At 34.1% G+C, this 26,124-nt stretch overlaps 1 protein-coding gene and 1 non-coding gene across 2 annotated transcripts; one reads left to right on the forward strand and one right to left on the reverse strand.

The window, feature by feature from the left end:
• Positions 1 to 1,096: 1,096 nt before the first annotated feature.
• LOC120629594 lies at positions 1,097 to 9,611 on the reverse strand. Its single transcript, XM_039898570.1, has 4 exons — positions 9,468 to 9,611; positions 2,010 to 2,086; positions 1,855 to 1,932; positions 1,097 to 1,642 (listed from the first exon to the last, which is right to left on the reverse strand). Exons 2-4 carry the CDS (start codon positions 2,065 to 2,067, stop codon positions 1,143 to 1,145), a joined length of 636 nt encoding a protein of 211 aa, XP_039754504.1. The 5' UTR covers positions 2,068 to 2,086; positions 9,468 to 9,611; the 3' UTR covers positions 1,097 to 1,142.
• A 9,123-nt stretch (positions 9,612 to 18,734) lies between these two features.
• Trnal-cag lies at positions 18,735 to 18,818 on the forward strand. The gene has a single exon. It is a non-coding gene; the product is annotated as a tRNA-Leu (tRNA).
• Positions 18,819 to 26,124: the final 7,306 nt, after the last annotated feature.

Here is a 26,124-nt window from a genome sequence, read left to right on the forward strand (position 1 = left end):
ACGCACGAAGCGCTTTTCATCTACGTTTCTAATACGTACCGCTAAGGTTTGAAATCTTCCTATTCCTGTTGTTTGTGTTTCCTGATTCATACGACGATAATGCCTTCAAGATAAGAGTAGACATTTTCTAGGACCGTGTATTGTGGAACTACCTACAAAAGACCTATGTCCAGCAGTGGACGTCGATTGGTTGACATGATGATGATGATGATGATGATGATGACGCCGAGAAAATACTATAAATACCTATACATATCACAGATAATACTTATATGTTCCGAGCAGGTTATTTTGCTAATGTTCGAAATAAGTCAAACGATCTGTAGATTTCTGTGTATATATTTAGCCTACTGGGTTTTAGTAGAATTAGTAATAAATTTATTAATTTTAGCCAAACATTCTTATTTTATTTAACTTTCATCAATTAGATTTTCCTACAACTTTTATTTAAATTAAAATATAGATTTTCATCAAGGGAGCGCCTTCGCCAAGCAGTTTACAATAATTGAAAGATTTTAATTTTTGTAAGTGTTTTAGAAATGGCCATTTATCAAGCAAGTTTTCTGCATGATAAATGCTCATCAAATACTCTAGATGAAAAGATTTCCATGAATAATGAATCCTAGCTAGATCGATTTATCACCCCCGAAACCCCCTGTATACTAAATTTCATGAAAATCGTTGAAGCCGATTCCGAGATTCCAATTATATATATACAAGAATTGCTCGTTTAAAGCATTAATGTATTTCAGGAGTTATAAATAAATAAACAAACAACGAGTATCTTAAGCTTATCTTTATTTATTTCCAACGTTGGGTTTGAATATCAAGAAAATACTAAGTAGTGTATAATTTATATCATTAACTGAAAGAACTACCTTTACCTTCTAAATAACGGTGGGTGAATTTTTTTTGATGATGTTTAAATTGAATAAAGAATAGTATATACATTAGTTGTTGTAGTATTTAAACTGTTGACAAATTATTATGTTTTATACCAACCATATCTAAACTTCAAATAATTTATTGATTATTTCATTAAAATAAATCATCAACCTTATCTGATTGGTCCCCTCAATATTATGAAATACAGAACCCCCATTAATAAGCTTTAACATTTCACGAGTACTGACATAATTTTTCTATCTAACTGCTGTCACAGCTACCACAACATTTCTTTTGCTTTTCCCCCTATTTAATTTTACAATTCTATACCTAAAGTTATGTTTAAGGTGTTCGATACTACTCTTAGAGTGTATTGTTGGCTTCGCTTCGTTTTTCCTCTTTATTTTAGTCCTTACTTTTATCCATCGGTCGTTTTTCCAATCGTACTTTTTTCCCATTTCTGATAAAATATCTTCAAAACTAGGCCACTCATAACTTCTATCACTTGATTCAAAAGTGACGTTTTTTACTGAAGCCTGAATGTTCTTTAACACGTTTTTTGTATAACGTTGTGGAGAATTATTTTCGTCATCAAAATTAGAATTGTTTATTTCTTTACGTCTGCCTGTTCTCGTTTTTCTGTTCATATTTCTCTCAATTCTACTCTGCAAATAATCTATCTCTTCAAAAAAATAATCCGCAAATGGTTCATCTGAGTATTCCTCGTAATATGCTCCGAGTTCGTCTTTGATTTTTTCTATAAGAAAAACAAACATATTTATTTTTGTTGCGTTTTTTATAATATAACTTAGGGAAAATACTGCAAGTAAAGTTCGAGTGGTTGGAAAATAGGTTACGAAACTATTTCTTATTAAATTAATACTGAAGTAAAAACGACCAACATTTTTGGGAGTTTTTGTACCCCCATTTTTTTTATAATAATGTATATTCACTGAATACAGTACATACCAGTCATCTTTTTGAATAATTTTACATCGTGCTGAAGCATTTCTCTATTTGATTTTTTCCATCTACCATCGCCTTGACCTGGAAATAATAAACAACAATATTATGACTTCTAACTTCTGCTTTTTTTAATGGTTTAGTAAAGCTGGCATACGTACCTACTAATAAAGCAAGCAAAATTAACAAGAATGTATTCTGCACGGAGCAACAATCCATTCTAAATTCTGACAGCAACCTGGAACAAGGAGAGAATAAATTTTATGGATTGCCTTTTGCTGTACAAATTAACGCTCTGCTGAGTAAGCCTCTGTATATTCAATTGTATTTTGATGTTATTATATACTTTTATCTCATCATTACACTTTTTATTGAAATATTTAAATAAAAAAGCCCGCATGCATTTGGTTTTGTAGAAATGCAGGATCTACTACCATACACCTTTCTGCAGGATTGACGATGCACGCTATCTCGAAAATTAAATCCCACAGCAATGGTCCGCGGTTATTTTTTCGGAATAAAATCTTCCATGACCGTTTCCAGAACGCGAAGCTAATATATAAAATAGAGTTGAGTGATTACTAATACCACTACAGTCATAGACAATAGCTTCATCATCATCAATCCATTACCGGCCCACTATAGGGCATAGTCCTTCCTGTCAAAATGAGAGGGTCTAGGACGTCGTCTACCACGCTAGCCAAGTGCAGATTGGTAGACAGATTCTATTTATTCTCATATTTCTAGTTTTCACTAATGTTTTTTTTAACTAGATCAGTTGAGTTTCGTATTTTTTAAAGGACGCCATTAATTGGGCTTATTCCGCGGTGGCAATCCCCATACAAAAGATTCTTTCAATTTGGGTTTTCAATTTTTTTTAAATTAACCCAGTATCTATGAAAACAAAATAAAAAATGATGTTCATAGGGGTCCAGCCATTTTCGAGTATTTGGAAGAAACACGCACTAGAATTCGTTTATATGCACATAGATGATATAATTTGAAACTTATAGTGAACACTAAAGTCAATGGTGTCAACTTTGATGTAAATGTATATTGATTTAATAAGTAACTAGTTCACATAAATCTCAAAAGCTTAATTGATATATCGTGATATAGAGGTAACCCTTTCTACCACTGACCTCGTACATTGTAAAACACTCTTTTTAGATCTGTCTTGAATTAAACTAAATTAGTTTAATATAGACATTTGTGTTCAACAGAATCATAGTCTAGTCAACAAGTGCTTTTTGTATTGTATAGAAGCAGGCGTTACTTTGCGGAAATCCATGATATATTATCAAAATTAAGCTTAATTTGCTATACTCCGCGAAAAGCAGGAGAATCTGTGTGGTGTAATTTATAATTTCTTCAATCCTTATACTCCACACGGTTATACGGTGTATAGGAGAATCTGTGTGGTGTAATTTATAATTTCTTCAATCCTTATACTCCACACGGTTATACGGTGTGGAGTATAAGGATTGAAGAAATTATATATTACACCACACAGATTCTCCTGCTTTTCGCGGAGTATAGCAAATTAAGCTTAATTTTGATAATAAGTGCTTTTTGGACCAACTTTGTTCAGCAGCCTCCAAAAATTATGATCGAGGTGTCACTCGATTTGGAATGACATCTAGATGAAAAATGAAGATCCGCTTGCAGAAATTGTAAAAGTTATTAACAATTAACTAAAAAAAAGGTGGCTTTGGTTTTTTGCAAATATCCCAAAAACTAATCAACATTTTTCAAAACTGAAAAAAGATTCAAAAAGAGAATGAAATTTCCTAAAAAAAGTCTTAATTCTCGGAATTGTAGAATCAATATTTATAATTTTCCCAAAAGGATGAAAAAACGGCTTATAACGGGTACTCTGGCTTGGGCAAGCCGCGCTTAATTTAAGTATCTATTTAATTTTGCAAGATCGAAAATTATTAGTAAAAAAATGAAAAATGAAAATTTTTCAATTTTTCCAACGGCGATCGGCAACGTACAAGCAAACAGACAACAGTAAAGGTTAAATACAATATTATATAATATATAAATATACAAAATAGGGATTGGTTATATTTATTATAAGCATATTGTTTTTTGTCACTGAAATTCGTTTATTCCTGTCTCGTTATAGCCTCAAATATTTATTTAAATTATTGTTACGATTCTGCGTAGCTGAGCTTCATTATTAAAACATTAAATATTGTTCCGGTTCCAGATGTTGCCATTCCGTCGAAGAAAATGTTTTAATATTTTCTCATTAATTTTAAGCCCCAAAATTAAATTGACGAGAGGTAATAAAATTATACATTACAGGAAGTCAATTTATTTTCATGATACTCTATTCTCAATCAATTAATATTTTAATTTAATTTATTTTAACAAACTTCTAAAAACAGATTTTTTTTTACTTAGAAACAGGAAATCTGTGCGGGACTCATCCGCTGTTTTTACAGATTTCCAACATTTGTTTTGATTTGGGTGATCCTATTACATCTAGATGATCTTGAAATTGTCTAAATAATGTATCTGAAATCATGATTAGCGTTAATTACGGGATGAAACGTACTGCTACACAGACTACACCTGCCTTAATAAATCAAATACTAATCGTAAAGCTTTTTCAATCGCACTGTCTTAGTACAAGATATGTTAACTCACAATCGAGGACTCTCTCTTTCAAATATCGAACTCTATACCGTCAAAGTAAACTAGGCCTTATTCTCTTCGCTTAAGCGTCGCATACATTATGCATTTTTATTTTACAAGTGTTCTGCAAAAACTAGCCTAGCTGAAGAATAACAGGCAAATTTGAGCTTGATGTAAATAATGTGTGCTATAACAGCAGCACCACATGTTAGCCGATAACGCTAGGGTAAGCAACATTGCCCCAAGTCAGTAAATTAAATGGGTTTACTTTGTAAATTTGATAAGTAGTTTGATATTAATCAGTCTTAGCTCCTATCACTAACAAAGAATAGTAATCCTTAAACGAAGTATCGAAATCGCATTGTTAGTTGATTCGTATGCTAAAGTTAACCTTTAACAAGACAATTTCTAACATTTCGTATTAAGTCCTTAAAAATGATAACATTTTATGTATTCAATATCGTTAAGCATTTTGTGAGCGGTTTGTTGCTGAGTTATCGGCTGAGGAGTTCTTTCGTCTACCTCCAATCATATTCATCAGAGCTAGGCGAAATTAGGCCGAAATTAAACTGATATATATATATAACCTATCCAGTTCTAATGAATTATTTTATCGGTTAACATTTCTCAGGGTTATGCTGATAAATCATCAAATATATTCATATCAGAGGTAGAGGGGCTACCAAAAAAACTAAGCTGTATTTCGGGATTCCAATCTTGGATCTTATGTCCAACTCATAGTACGAAATTAAATCGTGAAAAATTTCATTTGAATTCATTCAGTAGTTTTAGTGTGATGCGCGGCCCAGATACAGACAAATAGACAGACTAACAGACTTTTCAATTCAGTTTAGATTATAGAATGCTCTCAAAAAAAATATTTTTTAATATCTTCAATATGCAGAATTTGACCCGTTACAGTTTTATTATATGTATAGATGTGAAAACGTTTGTTTCTGCATTATCTATGTTCGGCTCAACAACTGCACTCCTCTGCACAACTGCACACTCTTAAAACACTCCTATTGATTTATATCTTGTATCCGGGAGAATACATAGGATTTTCTTATTCCAGAGAACACCCGAGATTATTATTATAAACACGGCTTAAAAGTCATATATAGGATACATTTTAATACCGGGAAAACTGATGAGCTTTTGTGGAAAATATAAACACCTAAAGAAACGTGGACGTAGTTTCGGGAAACGGCTAGTGATATTTATAATTAAAAACGAGTTGTTATGATTTTGGTAACATTTTGTAAATACAATTTGTATAAAATATGCACGAAAGACTTCACGGAAAGTATGGTCGATACTATTGAAACAGCGTTTAAGCCACAATATACTAAGCCTTTCATTGATTTCATACATATTTTTCCTCTTACTTACGAAGAGAAAATATGTACAAAAGTTTTAAATTGGGTTCTTTTCAATTTTCAAACGCCAGACGAGCGTTGCTTAGAAAAAAATGGTATCCGTTTTCCTTTTTCGCCTATCCTTCGTTTATAGCTTACGTTTGCTGTACTCCTGCATGATACTGTGTCAATATCACGTTTTCTTTTTAAAAAACCTCTACACATTTTCGTGTACGAGGTATGAGGTATGAGGTTATGGGTAAGTTCCCATCAATCTCTGTTGGTACCTTTTTTGATTGAACACACCTGATAGTTTTATAAATTTAAAATGCAAATAAAAATGTTCGGAACCGACAGGATTTCAACCTGCGACTCTCTGGGAATCGCGGCCTGAGAATCAGCCATAGAGTCGCAGGTCGAAATACTGTCGGTTCCGAAAATGTTTATATACATAAGTGATATACATTTTAAATATATTTCCTCCAAGTACAGGAAAAAACACTATAAAAATTATAAAACTATACCTGATTGTTTTTTACCTGATTATAGGTCTAAACTAGAAGGGCGCTTACTTAGAAAGAGTGTCTAAAGAATTTAACACATAGGAAAATAATTTTCATTGCCTAAAAAGTACATAGAAAAATAAACGTTTTTTTTATAAACATGCCAACTTGTGATTATAAAAAAAAATTGCATTACAAAACTTAAAGACCAAGTTAATCTACCTTTCCTAAGATGGATTTGCAAATCATAACTTTCAATAAAAAAAATGCATTTTATTTTATTCTTTAAATATATTTACATTAATACGGATATGCTCAATCAAGATAATAGCAAATGCAATGTCTAGTTCTACATTTACATTTCCGCCCCAATCAACATCCTATCGCAAGCACAATCAGCACTTTCAATATTTGTACCAAATAACAGAATATTTTAACGATCCATAACTTTGTTAAGGAATTTAAATAGGCATGGGAATACAGAACATTGAAAATTGTATTAATATTTTTCCAGGCACATTTAACAGTTTGGCAATGGTTCAGATTTGGAAAAAACCGCAGTCGAACGAAAAAATACCCATCCATCAATCTTTTATTACTTGGTAGATAAGCTGATAAAAATTAAAATAAGATCTAGTTCCGATGTCTGTATAGAAATATAGTTCGGTTTTTAATCGTTTGTACGCCTCTTCCTCCCTTTTTCAATTAGATGCGTAATATGAAAAAAACATCCTCTCATATTTTACTTCAATTTATTTTTCGAGGATAATTGTCAATAAGTCGAAATGTATTAGCTGTTGGTTATCTTTATTAAATAATAAAATCTATAACTCCTAAATTAAATTTTTATATTGCGCTGTTAAAAGTAGGCACGTGCCAATAAATGACAAATTAAATAGACAATTTTTCAATTGAAAAGTTAATATATTATATTTATACAGGTACCAAAATTTCATTACGATAAAAAATAAATATTATTTAAATATTATTTATAAAACGTATCACAGTGCGAGCAAATTAATATTATTTATAGCAATATCAAACAAATGAACTAGGATTAACCATTAGCAACCGAAATAACGAAACCTTTTCAGACAACACATTCATTATTTACATGAATTATTATAAACTGAATTGCACTTTTGCTATACATCCATTTTTTACTCCATCTTTTATCTAATAGAGAATATCACTATGGATAGTACATCAATTATTTTTTAAACATTAAAAATGAAGGCAAAGATCGGTCGACCTCCATAACGCCTTTTTTTCAAAAATTGCTAGCAATGGATAACGTATATCCATAAATACTTCCAACATGTTGATGAAACAAACTGTGCGGTTTAATTAATTAATGAATGTGAATGTACGAAAACCTATGTTTGTTGATAAAATTACCAATTATCTACTGAATTGAAATTCATGGCCAGCACAAAGGCTTTCAATCGAAATTACACAGTAATGTTACCGTAGGTAGGTAGTAGTCTTTGTAAACAAAAAAAAATTGTTAATAAGCTAACTATTTACAAAAAATAATTATGAAATATTTGTGATGTTTATATGATTCCGAAGATATTTTGTATTTACCAAATGGATTAATCTTTACTTAACAAATTCATTAAGTCAAGAATACTTTATACTAAGTTGACGATTTTCTTAACGACATAGTTACTTGGAAGCAATCGGTGTCGCTTTCATTTACACACAGTATGGAACCTAGTAATGTAATGTATTATAAAATTTTAAGGTTGGAACAAAGCAAACGCTGCGCTTCTTGCTTGCTTATTCGCAGCAGGCCGTCTAGTAAAGAGTTTAGAAATTAACTACGTAACTGTGTGAAATCAATTCTTATCAACGGATGCCATGATTGCAGATATCTTAATGTCTAGCTGTAGGTTTTGATTACAAATGTTTCAATCGTATTCACGTGTATTGCTATGAAGTCTTATAGTCTTTACGCCTAGTTTAAGTTCAGTGTACGGTTATAGCGTTGGTATAATGGTTTATGTATACCAATAAATAATAGTTACTGGCACTTTGTGCTTCTATATGAGTAACTGCTTTGCTCGTCTGGTAGTTAGCTAGTCGACTAAGGATGTTCCGGATTTGATTCACGCGTTGGACTAAAAATTATTGGATTCAACCATTTGTTTTTCCGGCCTAAAATGAAACCCACGTTCACCAATAAGGTGCAAGCTATCTCTATGCAAAATTTTGTCAATGTAGGTAAGTTTTTAAAGCCTACGGGAACGGTTCACAGGCTTTTTCCAGAATTGTATGTTATCCTAGTTATTGTTAGTCCTATCCTAGTCCTTATTACAGCTGTCGTAACACTAAATTAAATCAAACATGATGAGGCAAACTAACATGGTCGGTTCAAGAATGGCTTAAATTAACAGTAAAAGAAAGAAATGTGCTGTCACGTCTCCGGAATTTTTTAAAAAACAACTTCTTATTTAAAGAGAAAAAATAAACTATTCTTAACGTAATACAAAAATATTATGAATCATTTTGGGCTTAATACAACCCAAATTGAATAAGCAAGGCATGAGCGCCAAATGAGACGGTGAAACTCTATGTACCCATCAGTACTGAACCAATTTTAATTTCGATGATTCTATGCAGTCTTGTTAGACAAAATTATTAGTAAAATTCTTCAGAGGATCTTCGGAAATGGAGGATAAAACTCACTAACTGGTGTCGACCCATTTTTCAACTTCGCTGGAAAAGTATTGCAGTCACACAGACGATATATTTTATCTAATAAGTGGTATTTAAATTGTGGATGTCAGTTTCCAAACTGTTCTCAAAGGCCATTATTATTAAATCTAACAGTCTATATAATCACATGAAATGTTTTAAAAAAACTCTCAGATGAAGGAGCTTCAATTTATCTGGGAATAAACTGTCTGTCTTTGTGCCATTGTAAAATATCTCACTAAAAACTCTCATGCTGTCGAGAGCAACATCCGCAACCTCTGCAGAATGATAAGCAAGTATGTAGATCATTGATTTTAAAACTATAAACAATTCCTTCAAAATTGCTCTAAATAAAGTAATACGAACGAGTATTTAAAAAAAACTAACTTTAAATAAAGAATCAAATATTTACCTGTAACCGTAAATTCACGCACAGACGCTTCACAGCAGCGAAAACATATGTGTTAGGAAGTGGTAATAAATAAAAATAAACTTCAATATAATTCACGAAACTTTCTGCTACTGTTACGTAGTTTTCGTGTTTGCACAACTCCCGTGTATACGTCCTCCTTGTTTGCGACCCGATATTACACTGAAAGCTTTTCCGTTGGACAACTCGATATTGCCAGTCTCAGAACGCCACACCTCTAACATGAAAGCTTTAGTAAAATTTTCGCAATTCAATGCATCCATTGCTGGTTTTTAAGAAATATAAAACGAAAGCTCGTTTTATGACAAGCATTGGATACTTAATTTTTAGGTATCGAGACGTGTTCCAAAATGATTTTATACATGGCTAACGCTTTCATCCACTTTCATTCCACCCTCGATAACCCCCTGTTGCCACCATGGCTTAACTTGTATTGCTAAGCTTACCTGCAGATGTCTGCAGGTAAGCTGGGTCTTTGAAACAGAAATTCTATAGGGCGACACCTTCAACATTATTTAATATCCATGTCCAGTCAAGAGTTAATTAATACGTTCTGAGTATTAAATTATATATTATGAAAATTGGCAGATTCATGAAATCAATTCGTACGTTTTTTTTTAGCATGACTTAGTACACACACAACATTACACGAGTACAATAAATGATAAAGGTTTTATTGGGGTAAGGTAAAACAAATGAATAGGTTTCATTTAAGTAGGGTATTTATTGAAAACTAACATCTGCCCGCCACTTCGTCTGCGTGGACTTCAGAATTAGGTCTAAAGCTTCGCTCGACAACAATTTTTAATCCTACTATGGGAACTTTTTGAGCGATTGGTATAGAAAGTACATGTCCTTTTCCATAGCATAGGCGATATGCATACTAAATTTCAAAGCTGTCTGCCCGCGGCTTAGCTTGTAATCAATTTGCCTCGGGAACTACTGAAATCGGGATAAAATGTCTATGACTATGTTATTATGCCTGTGTTTTTACATGTAAAGAACATAGGCTACCTTTTATCCCTTTTATAATTGTAGGCTACATGCATGCAAAATTTCATCCAAATCCGTTCAGCCGTTTTTGCGTGATTGAGTAACAAACATCCACACTTACACATTTAGTAGGGAATAGATAACTATGGAAAATGTAGAAAAAAATTATAAGACACATTTATAAGATAATATATTGTATTTATTCAAATAACCTACTCGTATAAATTGAAAAAAATGTTTCAAGGAACATAGGGTTTCTAAAGAATTACCAGCTTAAATAAATATAAACAACTTTGTGTTACATTGCCAGCTTTAGCATTGATGTAATTGCACGCACCAGTTGCACTTACGTCTCAAATTGATGGACACAGGGGAACCCTTTACAGGGCTTTTCCATTGCATGCCCTGTGCAATGTTGCTCTATTTGTAGGCGATGGTTTTAAATTTACCATCAATTATGACTATCATACAATAATATCTATGGGCCTCATAAGAAGGCTCAGAGTCACTCAGCGGGCGATGGAGAGAATATCTCGCGTGATCAAATCAGAAATGAGAAGATCCATCGTAGGATAACCAGAGTTACCGACATAGCTCAACGAATCGCAAAGCTGAATGGGCGGGTCACATAGCTCAGATAACGGATGGACGTTGGGGTTCCAAGGTGCTGGAATGGCGGCCCCGAACTGGTAAGCGCAGCGTTGGTCGACCGCCAACGAGGTGGACAGACGACATCAAGCACGAGCCGCTGGACATAAGCGGCACAAAACAGTGGAATTTGGAACACCCTTCGAAGACCTATGTCCAGCAGTGGATGTCTATCGGTTGATATGATGAGGATGACAGTAATATCTAATAATAATTAGCTTTACTTTTAATTGTACAGCTATTCAGACGCAAAATTTTTAGTTGGTTACAGATAATCGTATGTATAGATAATATTATCTGTCTACGAGTGAGTGAAGACCATTCACTCATCAACGCTACGTTTGCCAAACATGCCATTCCTGCCTAAAACCTGGCACGTACGTAGAGATACGACCATACAGTTACATTATTATATATATATTATCTGATATCAAAATAGAAGAAAATAAAGGACAAAACAATTTTTTTTTATCAAACACTTTTCATGACGCACCGTTTTTATTTATTCAAGTATCCCATTATATAAAGCTTTAAAAGAAAAAAAGTGATGGTAATTAATGGTTTGAGATTTCTTTGGCCTTTTGTACGCTTTGCTATTAACACAGAGTTGTATTATGTTTATTTAAGCTGGTAATGCTTTAGAAACCCTATGTTTCTTTAAACCTTTTTTTTTCAATTTACCTGTGGTCTTTAATGTTATGGTTTGCCAAAGGGAGAGATTATTATGAAAGAGTTGGTACTGGTTTATGCAGAAAATAAAACAATAATTGTGGTCGATTTGAACCACCACTTTACAAAGAAATTATTACTTTAGGTACCTCACTATCACCGAAGATTTTCATGAGTCTACCAAAGTTCAATTTGGTCAACTTAATGTAATATTTCGGAAGGCAGTTAGTAACTAAAGTTTGGTGTTCAGAATATTGTGCTCAAACTCTTGGGAAGAACTAGATACAATGAAAATTACAGGTAATAAAGTCCTTAAAAAGATGTATGTAAGATGTTCTCAAAGTATATATTATTATTTGATGACAATTAAATGTTAGAGAAAACAAAAAACTTTGTATCAATGTGTATACTTTAATCTGTTGGATGTATATAAATTTCTATTAAAACATCATTATTGTAAGAAGATTTCAGAAACATAAATTTATGTAGAAAATTATGAGAACAGCTTTATCAAATCAAGTTGCAAATTGCTTTTTTGCGAGCCATTGCGTTCCAATGTATAGGCGATATCGAAAAGGTATATTACAATTTCATTATTTCAATCCTCATTTTGATATTGGAAACCAAGCAGTTCGGAGGGATAAGTACAGTTATATGTCACAAGAATCTCAGGAAAAAATCGGAAAATCATTTCACGAAAACTATCTTCAACTGTGCCAAATTTGATCTCTATCCCCACTGTGATAAAAATAAGCGGGCGATGAAATTAAACAACTAAATGTTTTTTTTTGCAAAGTAACCGTCTTCATAGTCATAGTTACTAAAATTTTAAAAAGAGTAATGACCTTTTGAGCTTGATCGCTTATGGAGTTTTATCTCCAGCACGCACGTCTAAATTTTGAGAGTTATGTTTGAGTCAACAGATAGCGTACCTAGTAATGAACTGGATATAAGAAGATCAATATTCTTAAAGCCGGTGATGTTTTTTATGGACGTAAGTGTATATGAGTACGAGTTCAGTATAATAATGGTTTCAAAATGCTGTTGGGCTTACCACGTTATTTTAATGCATCCGAAATGTTCGCGAGGGCTCATACTGATGACTTTTTGCCATCGGAAGAAAACGCATAGCATTCTTGATGAAAAGGACGTGGGTAAGCAGTGACGGCATTCTGAAAGCATAAATAAATAGATAAGACTCTCCAATTTAGCTTTATATTAAACTCCATGTAGGGCTGCCTAGAGGCAGGCATTCTAATTTATAATAAACTATTAATAAACAGTTTGTATATTTAACATTAATGTCTCATGTATTTTGTTTTTTAGTTTGTGATTATTACTTTTTAATTATTATGCTATATAATAGTGCAGATGGGTCATAGTTACCAGATAAAGAATTATTATTATTAAAAAAGTACCAAAAGACGTTCTTACCGCTAAAGAGCGATCTCTTCCAGACAACCTTTAGGATAGATAGGTTTTTTTAAATTATTTCTTAACTTTGTCAATTAAATGTAACTCATACAATGCAATAGATATTAAACGTGCTTATTGCTAACGTAAACTTATATGTTTGTTGTTCAGGCTAACACATCTTTGTAAATTCATACCATGAGTAAATAAAAAACACTAACTAAAACTTAACCTTATCACCTACTATAACAGCTGTGTTATTTCCCAATACTACTATAGCTATATGTTATTTTCCTATTTTAAATGGTTTACACTGTTAGGATCGAGGTAACAATCGAATTAGCATTTCCATCCAGTATTGGTGTAGATATTCAGAGTTAGGAAGCGGGCGATAGAGAGGAAGAATTAGCAGTAGGAGCTTGACTTACCTTGGAGGGGGGCCGAGTTTGAATCCCAGCACGCACCTCTAACTTTTCTAAGTTATGTGTTTAAGTGATATTTAATCACTTGCTTCAACCGTAAAGTAAAACATAGCAGGAAACTTGCGTGCCTAAGAGTTATCCACAATGTTCTCAAAGGTGTTTGAAATCCACCAATACACACTGGGCCAACTTGGTGGACCACAACCTTCACCTCTCACTGTGGAAGGAGACCCGTGCCCCGAAGGAGCTCGTAGGTAGGTAAATTTCAGGAAAGATAAAATATGCACACTAGAAAAAGTGGCGTTGCTGTATCCGCCACTATTATTATAAAACTTAAAACGTTACAAGATGCTGAAGTGTGAAAATCTCTACAAGAAACTTATGTCCAGTGAGCATTCACGCTTGAATAACATCGAAATAATTGGGATATTTTAAATCACCGCAAGCCAATAGAATATAGATAGTCAGTTTTTATACGCTAAAAAGTTTTCCTGCAGCATACTGGGCATCATCTGGCGCTTCTAATATAACTTGTGACTTTCTTGTCGGCGTCGCATTAAGTAGACAGAGTCACATCGAAAACTATTCTGGTACCATCTGTTCCGCTGTCAAACGTTTCCCTATCCTTCAAACCACAATTTCAGTTTGATTGCATTATAGATGTCGTAATATTTTCGAAATCTAACCAGATTATATTTCAAATTATAAGTATCAAGTAAAACTTTAGTTATAACTAGCGGACCCTCGCGACTTTGTCCGCGTTTGAGTCAGTCGAGAAGCTAGAATAGATGTGATGCTAAAATCATAATCATCGTGCCTAGCTATTTGCCTGATATTATTTTACGTGGTATACAGAGTTAGTAAGTTGTAAATATTTTACTTGACACATATATACTTACATACATCCATACTTTCACAAACTAATAGTAAAACTAATAAAATTTTTCATCCCGTTTCCCTTAGGATACTTGTTGTTTATCGGGATCAAAAGGTATCCTATATGTTGACCCGGAATATCAGCTACCACTATACCAAATTTTATTTAAATCCGTTCAGTAGTTTTCGCGTTATGCCCGGACAGACAGACAGATAGACAGACAGACAGACAGACAGTCGGACAGACAGACAGAGAGACGGACGGACGGACGGACGAACAGACAGACAGACAGACAGACAGACAGACAGACAGAAAATATGTTAAATGTACAGAAAACTTCCAGTTACAGTTTTATTATAAGTATAGATGTAGTAAGAACGTACGGGCAGACTATATTATTATTAATATTTAAGGTTATACAGTTAATGCATATTTCATATATAGTAACAATTGACGGACCAAAAAGATGAAACCAGAGCAACACTTCAGCGGGCATGAACGTATCCTGTTGAGTGCCGCCCTGTGTCCATAAACCAGAGGCGTAGGTGTTAAGCCCCATATGCCTTTTATTACACCGGCTAGCACCCTTTAGACCGCAACAGAGCAATGCTGCTTTGCGGCAGAAATTACCACTGCTACAGCATAACGCTGAGGCGATACTCTGTTTGGAAGAAACAACACCACAGATATGTCACTACCAACATGGAATTATGTTTGTTTGTTTATAGCTTATTTAAGTTTATTTTGTTACCTAATTTTAAGATCCTTTTTTTTTTATTATTAATAAAATCCTCATGGCGAAAGTACGTCCCTGGACGAGTTCATTCGCAAGGAGCTACGGCTGAAATATTATTATACTAGCTGTTGCCCGCGACTTCGTCTGCGTTTGATTTTGTTTTTTGATGTGGTATTAAAATTAGTCGTAGATCTAAAAAAAATTAAAGAATTCAGTATCGCTAAGCCTTAAATGAGGGGTTTGCTGCTGTCCGCTGAGGAGTTCTGTCCTCTATCTCCAACCACAGTTTGGGCAAAATTAAACTTATTATAACCTCTATAGTACAAATATTTAAATCGGTTATAATTTGTCGGAGTTATGGTGTAAAATCGTCAAACACTCATCCCCTCTCCCAAAGGAACCGAGCTTAGTGCCGGGATAAAAAGTATCCTATATTACTTATAACATATCCAAGAATATGTGTACATAGATAGTTTCATGAGGATCAGTTAAGTAGTTTTTGCGTGAAAGAGTAACAAACAAACTTACATTGAGATTTATAATATTAGTAGGGACAGGTATTTGGTAATGAAAATAATAAATTTAGAGCTTATTTGTCTATCGCCCGATAATCGCTTCGTTATAAATGTGACGTTGACAGTTTTATGTACTGTATAATATCTAATTATTTGATTTCTCAGATGAGTTATTTAATGATTAACTGATCAGACCTAATATTAATCAAAATTTATTCAGCTTAATGTTTATAACTGACTACGTAGCTAAAATGGTCCAGTAACATGGTTGTAACAAGGGGAAAGATGAAGCGCTAAGTAAATATTTTTCAAGCGCATAAATGTAAAGATGCTGGAACCACAACTGGTCCCTAGACTTTTCGCCTTTTAACCAAATTAGTTTATGCAAATCTTATGTCGTCTGTTACTCTAAGTGTAATCTAATTTATTTCTGTTTCTGTTTTTAGCTTCAAGACTACAATATGAGAGTTTCGTGGCAGACGTGTTCCGACATTGTAAATATATTAATTCCCTTATACCCGCCTGCAGGTGTTTTACCAAAGATTTATGCAGAAAGGAGACACGTTATGAAAATCAGAACCTGAGTCATGCCTCCTTTTTGCACTTCTATTAGATATTAGAAGATTCTAATTAATATTTTTTTATTAAATTTGATAGCGCATTTGTGACAAATTCACCGTTGGCGTTAATATAACAAACACTCTCTCTCAATTTTTCACGTCAGCAACTCGATTAATTGAAACCGGAATTCGTTTTTCCGAGTAATTTTATTGTCCTCTTTTTTATGTTAATACTGATAGAATGGTAGACAACATTTAACAGACGCGAAGATTTTTATAGAACATAATATGTTTTTAATCAAGTGAACTGTATATATAATTAACACGTGGGCGTCAATTATTTACGTCAATGATTCCATTAGGATTGAAATTTTAGTGCGATCTAAAATAGTTGGAAAATCCAAAAATGCACGCCTCATAATCTCATTCATTACAATAAAATTGAGATTATTTGTAAATAATAATTCTCTTCTATTCCTTCTTCTATTCCTCAAAATACTGAAGCCTATAAAAAAACAACTCGATAAGTGAAGTATTTCGCTCGTTATCGTGACTACAAGATACGGGATCCGCACATTCAGACACACGGACGTGGAAGTCCGTGTGTCTGAATGTGCGGATAGACTTAAAAATATCATGAGTGTTAAAAATAGTGTTTTTTCTCAACATTTGTCTATTTATATTCACTTATAATAGCAATAAAGAATAAAAAAATGTGACATTTTAAGTTGCAGAATCATTCGGTGTGCGTAAACTGACAGTAATACCCACCTCAACGCTTTGCTTATGAGGCATGCAATAATTCCCATGTATTATTTTTACAAATGAAAGAAAAGTTTCCCTAAACTTATTGAAATAAAACATGCATTCAAAAAAACAAATAAACAAACAAAATCCTTTTATTTATTTGGCCTATTAAGAAAGTTATAAAGTGGAACATTGTTAACGGAATTAAACGTTGTTGCCGAAAGTTTAACTTTTAGGGTCTTTCCTTTTGAAATACCTTCACTTGTCATTACGTATCTCCTAGCAAATTGTTTAAACATTTTAGAAAGTCAAAGTTTTTTATGTTTCTTTTGTCATTTAACGTGTGCAGTATTGTTCGTCTACAAGTTGAAATTTAACTTGCAGATGTTTGAAAAGTGAACAAAATTTTCAGGTGGTTTAATCAAATATATCACAACTTTTAGGCGTATCCTTTAACTGTTCTCCGGAAGGTCGTTTAAATTCGGCAGACCTCGTATCTCCGACACATGTATGCTAATCCTAACCATTTGCACGCGACGTCTCAAGTCCCTAATGGTTAACTTTACTTTTATGATTTTTAAAATATATACTATGAAAAATATACTGTCAAACCACATAATTTTTGAGTTATGCTTTACTTAACAAGGCTCTTTTTATTTAAGGAACAATAGATTCAAAAAACTAAATATAGACCTTATTTGATACATGTATGATTTATGTATTAGGTATATGACTACACACTATAACCGACAGCCACCTTGCTACAACGCGTTCACGGTTTCAAATTTGAATCAATATTTATATAAAAACATTCCCGATAGCAATAGGGAAAATCGACATTGAGTGCCTGCTACTAAAATAAATATTATAAAATCTACTTTACACAAATCTGAAATCTTAATAGATTTCAGGTATGGTATGGTTTTATTAATATAGCTGGCATATTCCCTAACATGTTAGCCCGTTACTATCTTTGACTGCATCGCCAGTTACCATAAGTTGAGATTGCCATCAAGGGCTAACTTGCAGTGCGAAAAAAAAATTAACAATCTTGTAATAGGTTTCTCCTTTGACTTACGAAACCCAGCCATGAATCTTGTCTGTCTTGTTGTTTAAGGGTCGTTCTTACGGCCCTTAATTATTACTCTATATTATAACACCTAAAGCTCTTACATCGCATAGAAACGGAACCTCAGGTAAATTGGTAGAACGACTTTGCCCGTACGAGTGTTTACTAGCAGGGGCTGAAAAGCGTTTGTATAGCAAACAAAAGCCTCCTTCAACATTTTTTCCAAATCAACGGTTTCCCTAATTGGGCAGAGTTTATCGTTCTCATTAATTTTAACCCACTTTAAGATGTGGAGGAGTCTTTGTTCATAATGATAACCATTGTGACATAAAAAAGTCAAAATAATAGCCATTGTCTTTGAATTAAATCAACGCAATGTGAAGCAACTTCTACTTTCGTAACCATACCAATATTATGAATTCGAAAGTTACGCTGTTTATCTGTTGGTTTTTCCAAACGATGAAACGATTTCGTTTAAAGCTTGCTTGGAGATTGATCAAATTTCAGGTTACAAAATAAAACGTTAAATTTTTACAGGATGAGACTTCCTTTTACGTAATATGATATCAATCGTTTCAAATATTGACTAACAAGTCTTCAGTCAGGATGGCCGAGCGGTCTAAGGCGCTGCGTTCAGGTCACAGTCCACTTCTGTGGGCGTGGGTTCGAATCCCACTTCTGACAAAAATATTTTTTTTATTTTTTTACGTTTACTTGATTTGTTTTGCAATAGCCTCACTGAAAAGATTCTCAAAAATATCACGAGTCAAAGTGAACCCAAAATATATTACTTTTATCGCAAATTAAAATATAGAGTTGCTTGTTTGGAACTGTTATTGGATTCAAAACAAAGGAGAAGTTTCTTTATTGGATTTGTATTACTTGGAAAGTTTGCAGTCTAAACTTGCGTCTTCGTAAGGAACTCATGTGCTTAAAAATCTAGAAACGTTAGAAAATATATACAAAATTTTATGACATCGATTGAACCAATGTTTTTTTTTAAACTTAACGATAGTATGGATTCATGCATACCTACCTGTCGATACCGATCTAAAGTCAGTCAGTTCCCATACAATGGATATTTAAGATATTTCGGCTAATCATATCAATTTTTTTTCTGTATCTCTGTGAATTTACTCTTTGGTGTACAATAAAAGTGTATTCATTAATTAACTCATTCATTATATTTATCTACATAGATAAACAGTAGTGTAGTAGTGTGTGTAGTGAGTGATACGTCAAACAACTTTGAACAACTATAATAGTTATCGAAGATACGAGTAAAAGGGAATCAAAAAAGCAAAGCTACCTACCATTTATTATTGGAATGTATCCGTACTAACAAGGCAGAGATATGAAAAATCTTAGTCCGGTTTCATATACTGCCTTGGCCCGGAGTCTATCACACTGGCCGTCTAACTCTGTTGCGGTAATACAAAAAACTCGGTTAACATTTTGCTGGCACATTTTTCCGTTGCTTTCCTTCCGTATCTAGAAAAATAATATCTATTATCGGACCTGATTATTTTTTTAATTTGTATTTGTATTACTTTCTTGCAAAGAAAGCAGATGCAGGGTTTCGCCGATACATTTTTTACGCTGCTAAAGTTTTTAATTTATTATCTACAGCCTGAACCTTAAAGCACAATTGATCAGCACTTTTTAACAGCCGACACAAGAATAACGCTATTATAAGTTTGGCGAGTGTGTGTGTCTATCTGTGGCATCGTATTTCCCGAACGGATGAACCGATTTTGATTGTGTTTTTTTTTGTTTGAAAGGTGAATGAGTTGAGAGTATACGTAGCTATGTTTAATAAAAATGGGCCTAAGATGCCCGCCGCCACAAAATGGCGGATTACATATTTTTTACAACTCCTTGAAAATGGTGTTAGCAATTTCAAATATAATTAGTGTCTGTCAATGTACCTCATGAAATAATAAGTGTAACCATGTCAATATACCCTTGTTGCATACGTTTCATGACTTACATTGACAGGTAGTGATACCGATTTGTGTATAGGTACATACTGATGAGACTTGTTGGCATTGAATGATTTAGGCGGACGGCAGTCTATTCTCGGCTGTGGTCACGTTCGGACGTGGACATAAAATATATTACTGTGAATAATTAATGTGTGATAAATAGGAGATAAATAATAAAATGATTTAATGAAATTTTATCAGAGTATTATTGCGAATTACCCTTCTGAGCTTTCAATGGGTATCAAATGAAAGAGCTTGACTAGCAGGACACCACATTATGGCAAATTACATTTTTTTTGACAGCTCCCTAAACATGGGTTGTGGTGAAATGAAAGTGGCTTGTTTATTAGAATAATGCACACTATACTGAAAGTCAGGGTTTTTAATTTTTATTTTGTGCATTGTTGTATGTTAATGTAGACGTTTCCAAAATGGAAATTTGCAAACTAACAGCACCACTGTTTTGTCAGACGGACTTAATACAAAGACCACGCGTAACGTAAGCTAGCGCGATTAAAAAAATATAACCTAAAATGTGGATTTAATAAATTCACCCAGAAAAGCGCCTACGGACAACTGCAGCGCAGACCCAAACAAGTGTCCCTGAAGAAGCAGCGTTCCGGATAGACCACATTGTAATTCCCTGTTCAGTTCATACAACTAATACAGTATTTGCTATTAATTATTAACACTTAGTACTACTTACGATAACTTTTTTGTGCTAAAATTCTAAAATATTATATTCATCATAAAATTTATCAAGTCTTTCAAACTACGTAAGTATATTAATTAATCAGTTTCTTTATCACAAAATCAGCTCTGAGCTGAATACTTGGAAAGCTGAAGTTTTCAAAGTATTTCAAACCACAATCATTTGGGTTACTTGGCCAAAGTAGTTTAATTAAATTTCTACGTTAATGGAATGCACCACCAGAGTATGGATTATAGGAAAATCCATGTAGGATAGATAGATTTATTGGTATTTAAAGTAACATATTATATTTATCAATATTTTATGATTCATATACTTAAGAAGTATATGTATTTACTGCTTAGTAACATTTTTTTAAATTATTTTATAGTAATAATTGACGGACTAAGCTGATGGCACAGCTAATAAGTGGAAAACAGTGCAACGCCTCACAGGGCATGCAAGGAGCACGTCCTGCAACATGCTACCCTGTGTCCATCAATTTGATGCGTGGGTGTTAAGCCTCATGTACCTGCAATCACGCCCTACAGAAACAAAGCATGGCGATAGTACTTCCCCGGACGGGCTCTGTCACAAAAAGCTGTACTATTACTCAAACCTTTAAGATATCCTCAGATTGATAGTTTATATCCTGTCGGCGTTTGACACCCTCAGCTACCGCTTCAACATACCAATGTGCCACTGCTAAGTAGGTACAGTTTTACTTTAAAACCGGAACGGTGATAAAGCCTTTATCTTCTAGATGTGAGGGCAGACAACGCCAGTTTAGTAATTCTGGACTGGTATTGTTACATATGATAATGATTATGGGTTATCATAATCATTATCATCACTTCCAACCAATTGACGGTTACTGCTGGACACAGGTCTTTTGTAGGGCGTTCCAAGCCACGATCCTATTCCTGGGCCCCCTGCAACTCATTAAATGTAATTTGTCCACCTCGTTGGAGACAACCAACGCTGCGTTTACCAGTGCGCTATTCCAAAACCTTGGACCCCAACATCCATCGTATCTCCGAGCCACACCAGTTCCCATTTAAGCTTCGCGGCTCGTTGAGCTATGTCGGTAACTCTAGTTCTTCGACGCGACTCCTCATTTCTGATTTGCGTACGAAGAGATACTCCAATCGTAGCTCGTTCCATCGCCCGTTGAATGGCCTTCGTGTGAGGTTTCGTGGATAGCTAGAGACCACGTTTCGGATCCGTAAGTCACCACTGACAACACGCACTGTGCGAAGACTTTGGTCTTCAGGCAATAAGGAATTTCGACGAAAATATGTCACAAAGTTTCCCAAATGCGGTTCACCTCTTTCTCAAAATTGGACCTACCTAACTGGATCGTATGTCCCAGGTTTATGAGCGAAAAACCCCAATATCTACTATTGTTCACCACATCATCGGAGACATCGAATTGATTTCAGTTTCCAGAGTTAGAAGTTCGGTATATAGAAGCTATTCTCAAAGAAATACGTTTATAGTTAACTAGCTGACCCGCGCAACTTCGTCTGCATCAAATCGTTGATTATCTGTTTTATTATCTTAAAAAAACTAAAAACCTTATTGCAGCGCCACCTACTGGGTCCAGTTTTATTTCCAAACTAAATAAAACGCGGCCGGGCGTCCCTCTGTATTTTTTCTTGCTTTTGGCATTTTTATACCCGTCGTAACTACTAAACATAAGTCAAATTTTAGTAATTTAATATCCCATATGCCTTGCGACTTGCTGTTATCAGTGAAGAGTTATGCTCTTTATCTCCCAGAATATTTATTAGATCTTTCTTAAAATTAGACAAAAAATGCTTGATAATGTATACTTTTAAATAAAAATAGAATTATTAAAATTGGAAGTAAAATTGGTAAAAACTTTCATCCCATTTTCCGGTGGAAACTTTTTGTTTAACGGGATAAAAAGTAGCCTATATGTTGACCCGGAATATTAGCTACCACTATACCAAATTTCATTTAAATCCGTTTAGTACGACGAAAATTAAATAAAAATCTGTTTTGGACTCAGTATCGATTATAAAGCATCCCCCGGTCAAAATTTTCAAAATATATTAAATGTACAGAAATCTTCCAGTTACAGTTTTATTAAGTATAAGTATAGATAAGATTTTACTAATATTTTACTCAAGATGATTTCACATGCACTGTTAAATTTCTTCGACAAATAATGAAAGCAAAACTCTTTATTTGTTTTCAAACAAGAATAAATGTTATAATATTATCCATATATACATATCAATGCGAAACTAAGAAGGTGGGAACTAAGAATGTTAAAGAGATATATTAAGTATCGTAGTGTTTCATATTAAACTTAGCTCTAAAAAAAACTTAATCTTAACAAAATCAAATATATAAGTATCGTAGAGTTTCCTATTAAACTTAGCTCTAAAAGTGCTAGTGCATGGGATGAGATTTAAATAAATATGAGCCGTAATGTAAACCGCAACTCTGTTAGAAACACCTGCTTTACTTGGAAAGTGTCCAACCGTAGCGCGTCGTCGTTTAGAGAAAAATCTCCATCCTACCACACAAGGAATCAAATTGTGATCAACGTTGTTTTATAATTGACGTTGTTTAGTTAAGTTGCCAATTATGGACCTGATAAGCAATCTTAGTGTCACTGAACGGATGACGGCTTTCGGGTAACTCTCCATGATCATTTCAGAAACGAGGCGATCCGTAGAAGAATTCGAGTAACGGGCATAGTCAAGCGAGTTGCATCGGTGAATTGCCAACCAACAAGCTAAAGGAAAGGGTGTGTTAGTAAACCCTCACTGGGAGTATAGACGATTCCGTAGGAGTAAATGGTCATGAATAGCTTTAGACTGGAATTCCATAAATTGGCAATCCCTACATACCTTGTCCAGCATAAATGTGAACCAAATAAATTTGTTTGATAATATAATCATTTTATCTCTACGGTTTATTGCAACATTTTAAACATGTATACATACCAACTGATTCCATAAACACTATGTGGCAATAACTTTGTATCCACTGCACCGTACTAGATATATAGTATAGTAACTAACGACCAAATTCCATTAGCTTATTAGGACGCGCTCTTTTCCTTCTATTTCATGAATGTGTAATAACAAACCAGAGTTGCATGAACACTGCATTACGCTCCTAGGAATAATACCATTTTTTGTCCTCTTCAAAAATGGTAATTTTTATTTAAAAAATCCTTATTAATATTTGCAAGGTTTTAAAATCTACGATCCAGCGGGTGACTGACTTTAGTATGTACGAGTATAAACTTTACGTTAGACACAAAGTTGAAATGCCAAAATATCAAATCCAACAATGGTACCTGACAAGTTTTGTTAATTTTTTGGTTACAACGAAAGGCATTTGTGACATTAATTCGTTACCTAAAAGAACTTTACTTTTTTTTGTACTTTTTTCGCGTTTAATTCGGGTACAAAGCAACAATTTTATTTTTATCACATCATTTTGATTTAATTTATAGTTAAATATTCCTTATCCTTTGGGCCACGAGAATGGATCTCCTCAAAAAGTAAATGGCTGTCGCTAATCCAGTTTTTTTCTTATACATACAATCCTAAAACCTAATCATAAAAATGAAATATGGAAACCTTTCATAAAACCATACCGCGTGTTTTACAACATTAATCTGATCGGTATCATTAACGTATTACAAAATACGCTTTCCATCACTGTTAACAATAACAAATTGCGAGAACAATACAACTCTGACAAAGCTATATAAATACTTAATAACAGCCCATAAAAAGCCTGTAAAAAGGGATGAAACACCCGGTCAGTCATTGAATTATGCCTGTATAAATAATACAGTATGCTACAAAGCGAAATATTGCTTTGTTTAAGACTTGACATGCGCGCTGGTACAGACTGGTGGAGGTAAGTTGATATTTTAAAGTATGTGCAGAGTGTGTGTGTGTGAATGTGTATGATAGAACACCAGGGAAATTCCTGTTACATCTCTATACCTACTGGTAGCAATATTTCTTGAAATATTGGATAGAAGCATGCGTTACTTTGCGGAATTCCATGATATATTATGAAAATTAAGCTTAATTTACTCCGCGCAAAGAAGGAGAATCTGTATGATGTAATTTATAATTTCTTCAATCCTTATACTCAACACAAAACATACTCGTATCTTGGCAATGTACCCTCTACGCACATTTTGCTCCAAAACCAGAGCATTCTCAGGAGATGTTGACCTTACAATGATTAATTGTTAAGTCAAATTCCATTAAAAAAAATTGTTAAATATTTTTGTTAAGGGTGTTCCTCCCTGTATAATCTTTACTACCTTTACCCAGTCACCCTTCGATGTGACTAAGTCTGTTACGGTTCAACAGTTACAGCTGAGCGACAAACAAATGGACATACGGACAAACGGACAGCGGAGTTCTTAGTGTTGAGATCCTAGGCTACGGAATCCTAAAAATCACAGCGTAGACTGGTGGTTATTACGAGGCATAAAATTTTTCGCTAGAATATTTATTATGTTCGTTTTGTTTACTAAAAAAAAAAATTCACAGATCGGTACAACATTGGTAGCTCCATAAATAACCAACAACGGCCCATAAAAAATACCAGTTAAGAGCGCTGAAAGACCGGTCATGCAGTTTATTATGCTATCCATTTCGGGCGCTCCGACGAGCGATATACCCGTACAAGTAAAAATCATTACTGTGTTCATTAACATGAAAACTGAAACTGACATGTCAATTTTCGATATTTCCACTCCCAAAGGACAACGGATTACACTATTTTAATTGGTCGGTTGGAATAGACAAGTCCATATTAATTTGTTCGCACATTGCCGCGTTGATCTGAACGTACATTGATCTGACCAACGAGTTGCAGACGGATTGACGACTGACCAACTCCCTGGCGCAGTGAGTGCTGTGGTTTTAAATGAGAGGTCTCAAGGACCTCTCATCGATCATCGGCAGGGGCGATTTGGGATTTTTTTTTCTCTCTGGTCTGGTCAACCCTACCGACAAAGACGTGCCGCCAAACGATTAAATGTCCGGTACGATGTCGTGTACATACCGATTAGACTGCGTCGTCACTTACCAGCAGGTGAGATTGTGGTCAAGGGCTAACTTGTAGTAAGTAACCTTTGATAAAAAAAAGATCGGCCATGACGAGGTCGTTTCTAGAGCTGCTCGCGTCTTACAAATAGCACGAATTCTTGGAACACCTTGCTGTGATTGGTAGCACGCAGGCCTCAAACTTGAACGCCGCCAAGGACACGTGTTGGTTGAACGCCAAGTTTGAAAACGTG

Source organism: Pararge aegeria, chromosome 14, assembly GCF_905163445.1.
Source record: "Pararge aegeria chromosome 14, ilParAegt1.1, whole genome shotgun sequence".
Lineage (NCBI taxonomy): Eukaryota > Metazoa > Arthropoda > Insecta > Lepidoptera > Nymphalidae > Pararge > Pararge aegeria.

Coding starts and splice junctions, on each gene's coding strand:
- LOC120629594 (XM_039898570.1), bottom strand. CDS start 2,067: ATGGATTGTTGCTCCGTGCAGAATACATTCTTGTTAATTTTGCTTGCT. Junction 1,933..2,009: donor TTTGCTTGCTTTATTAGTAG/GTACGTATGCCA, acceptor TATTATTTCCAG/GTCAAGGCGATGGTAGATGG. Junction 1,643..1,854: donor ATTATTCAAAAAGATGACTG/GTATGTACTGTA, acceptor TTTTTCTTATAG/AAAAAATCAAAGACGAACTC.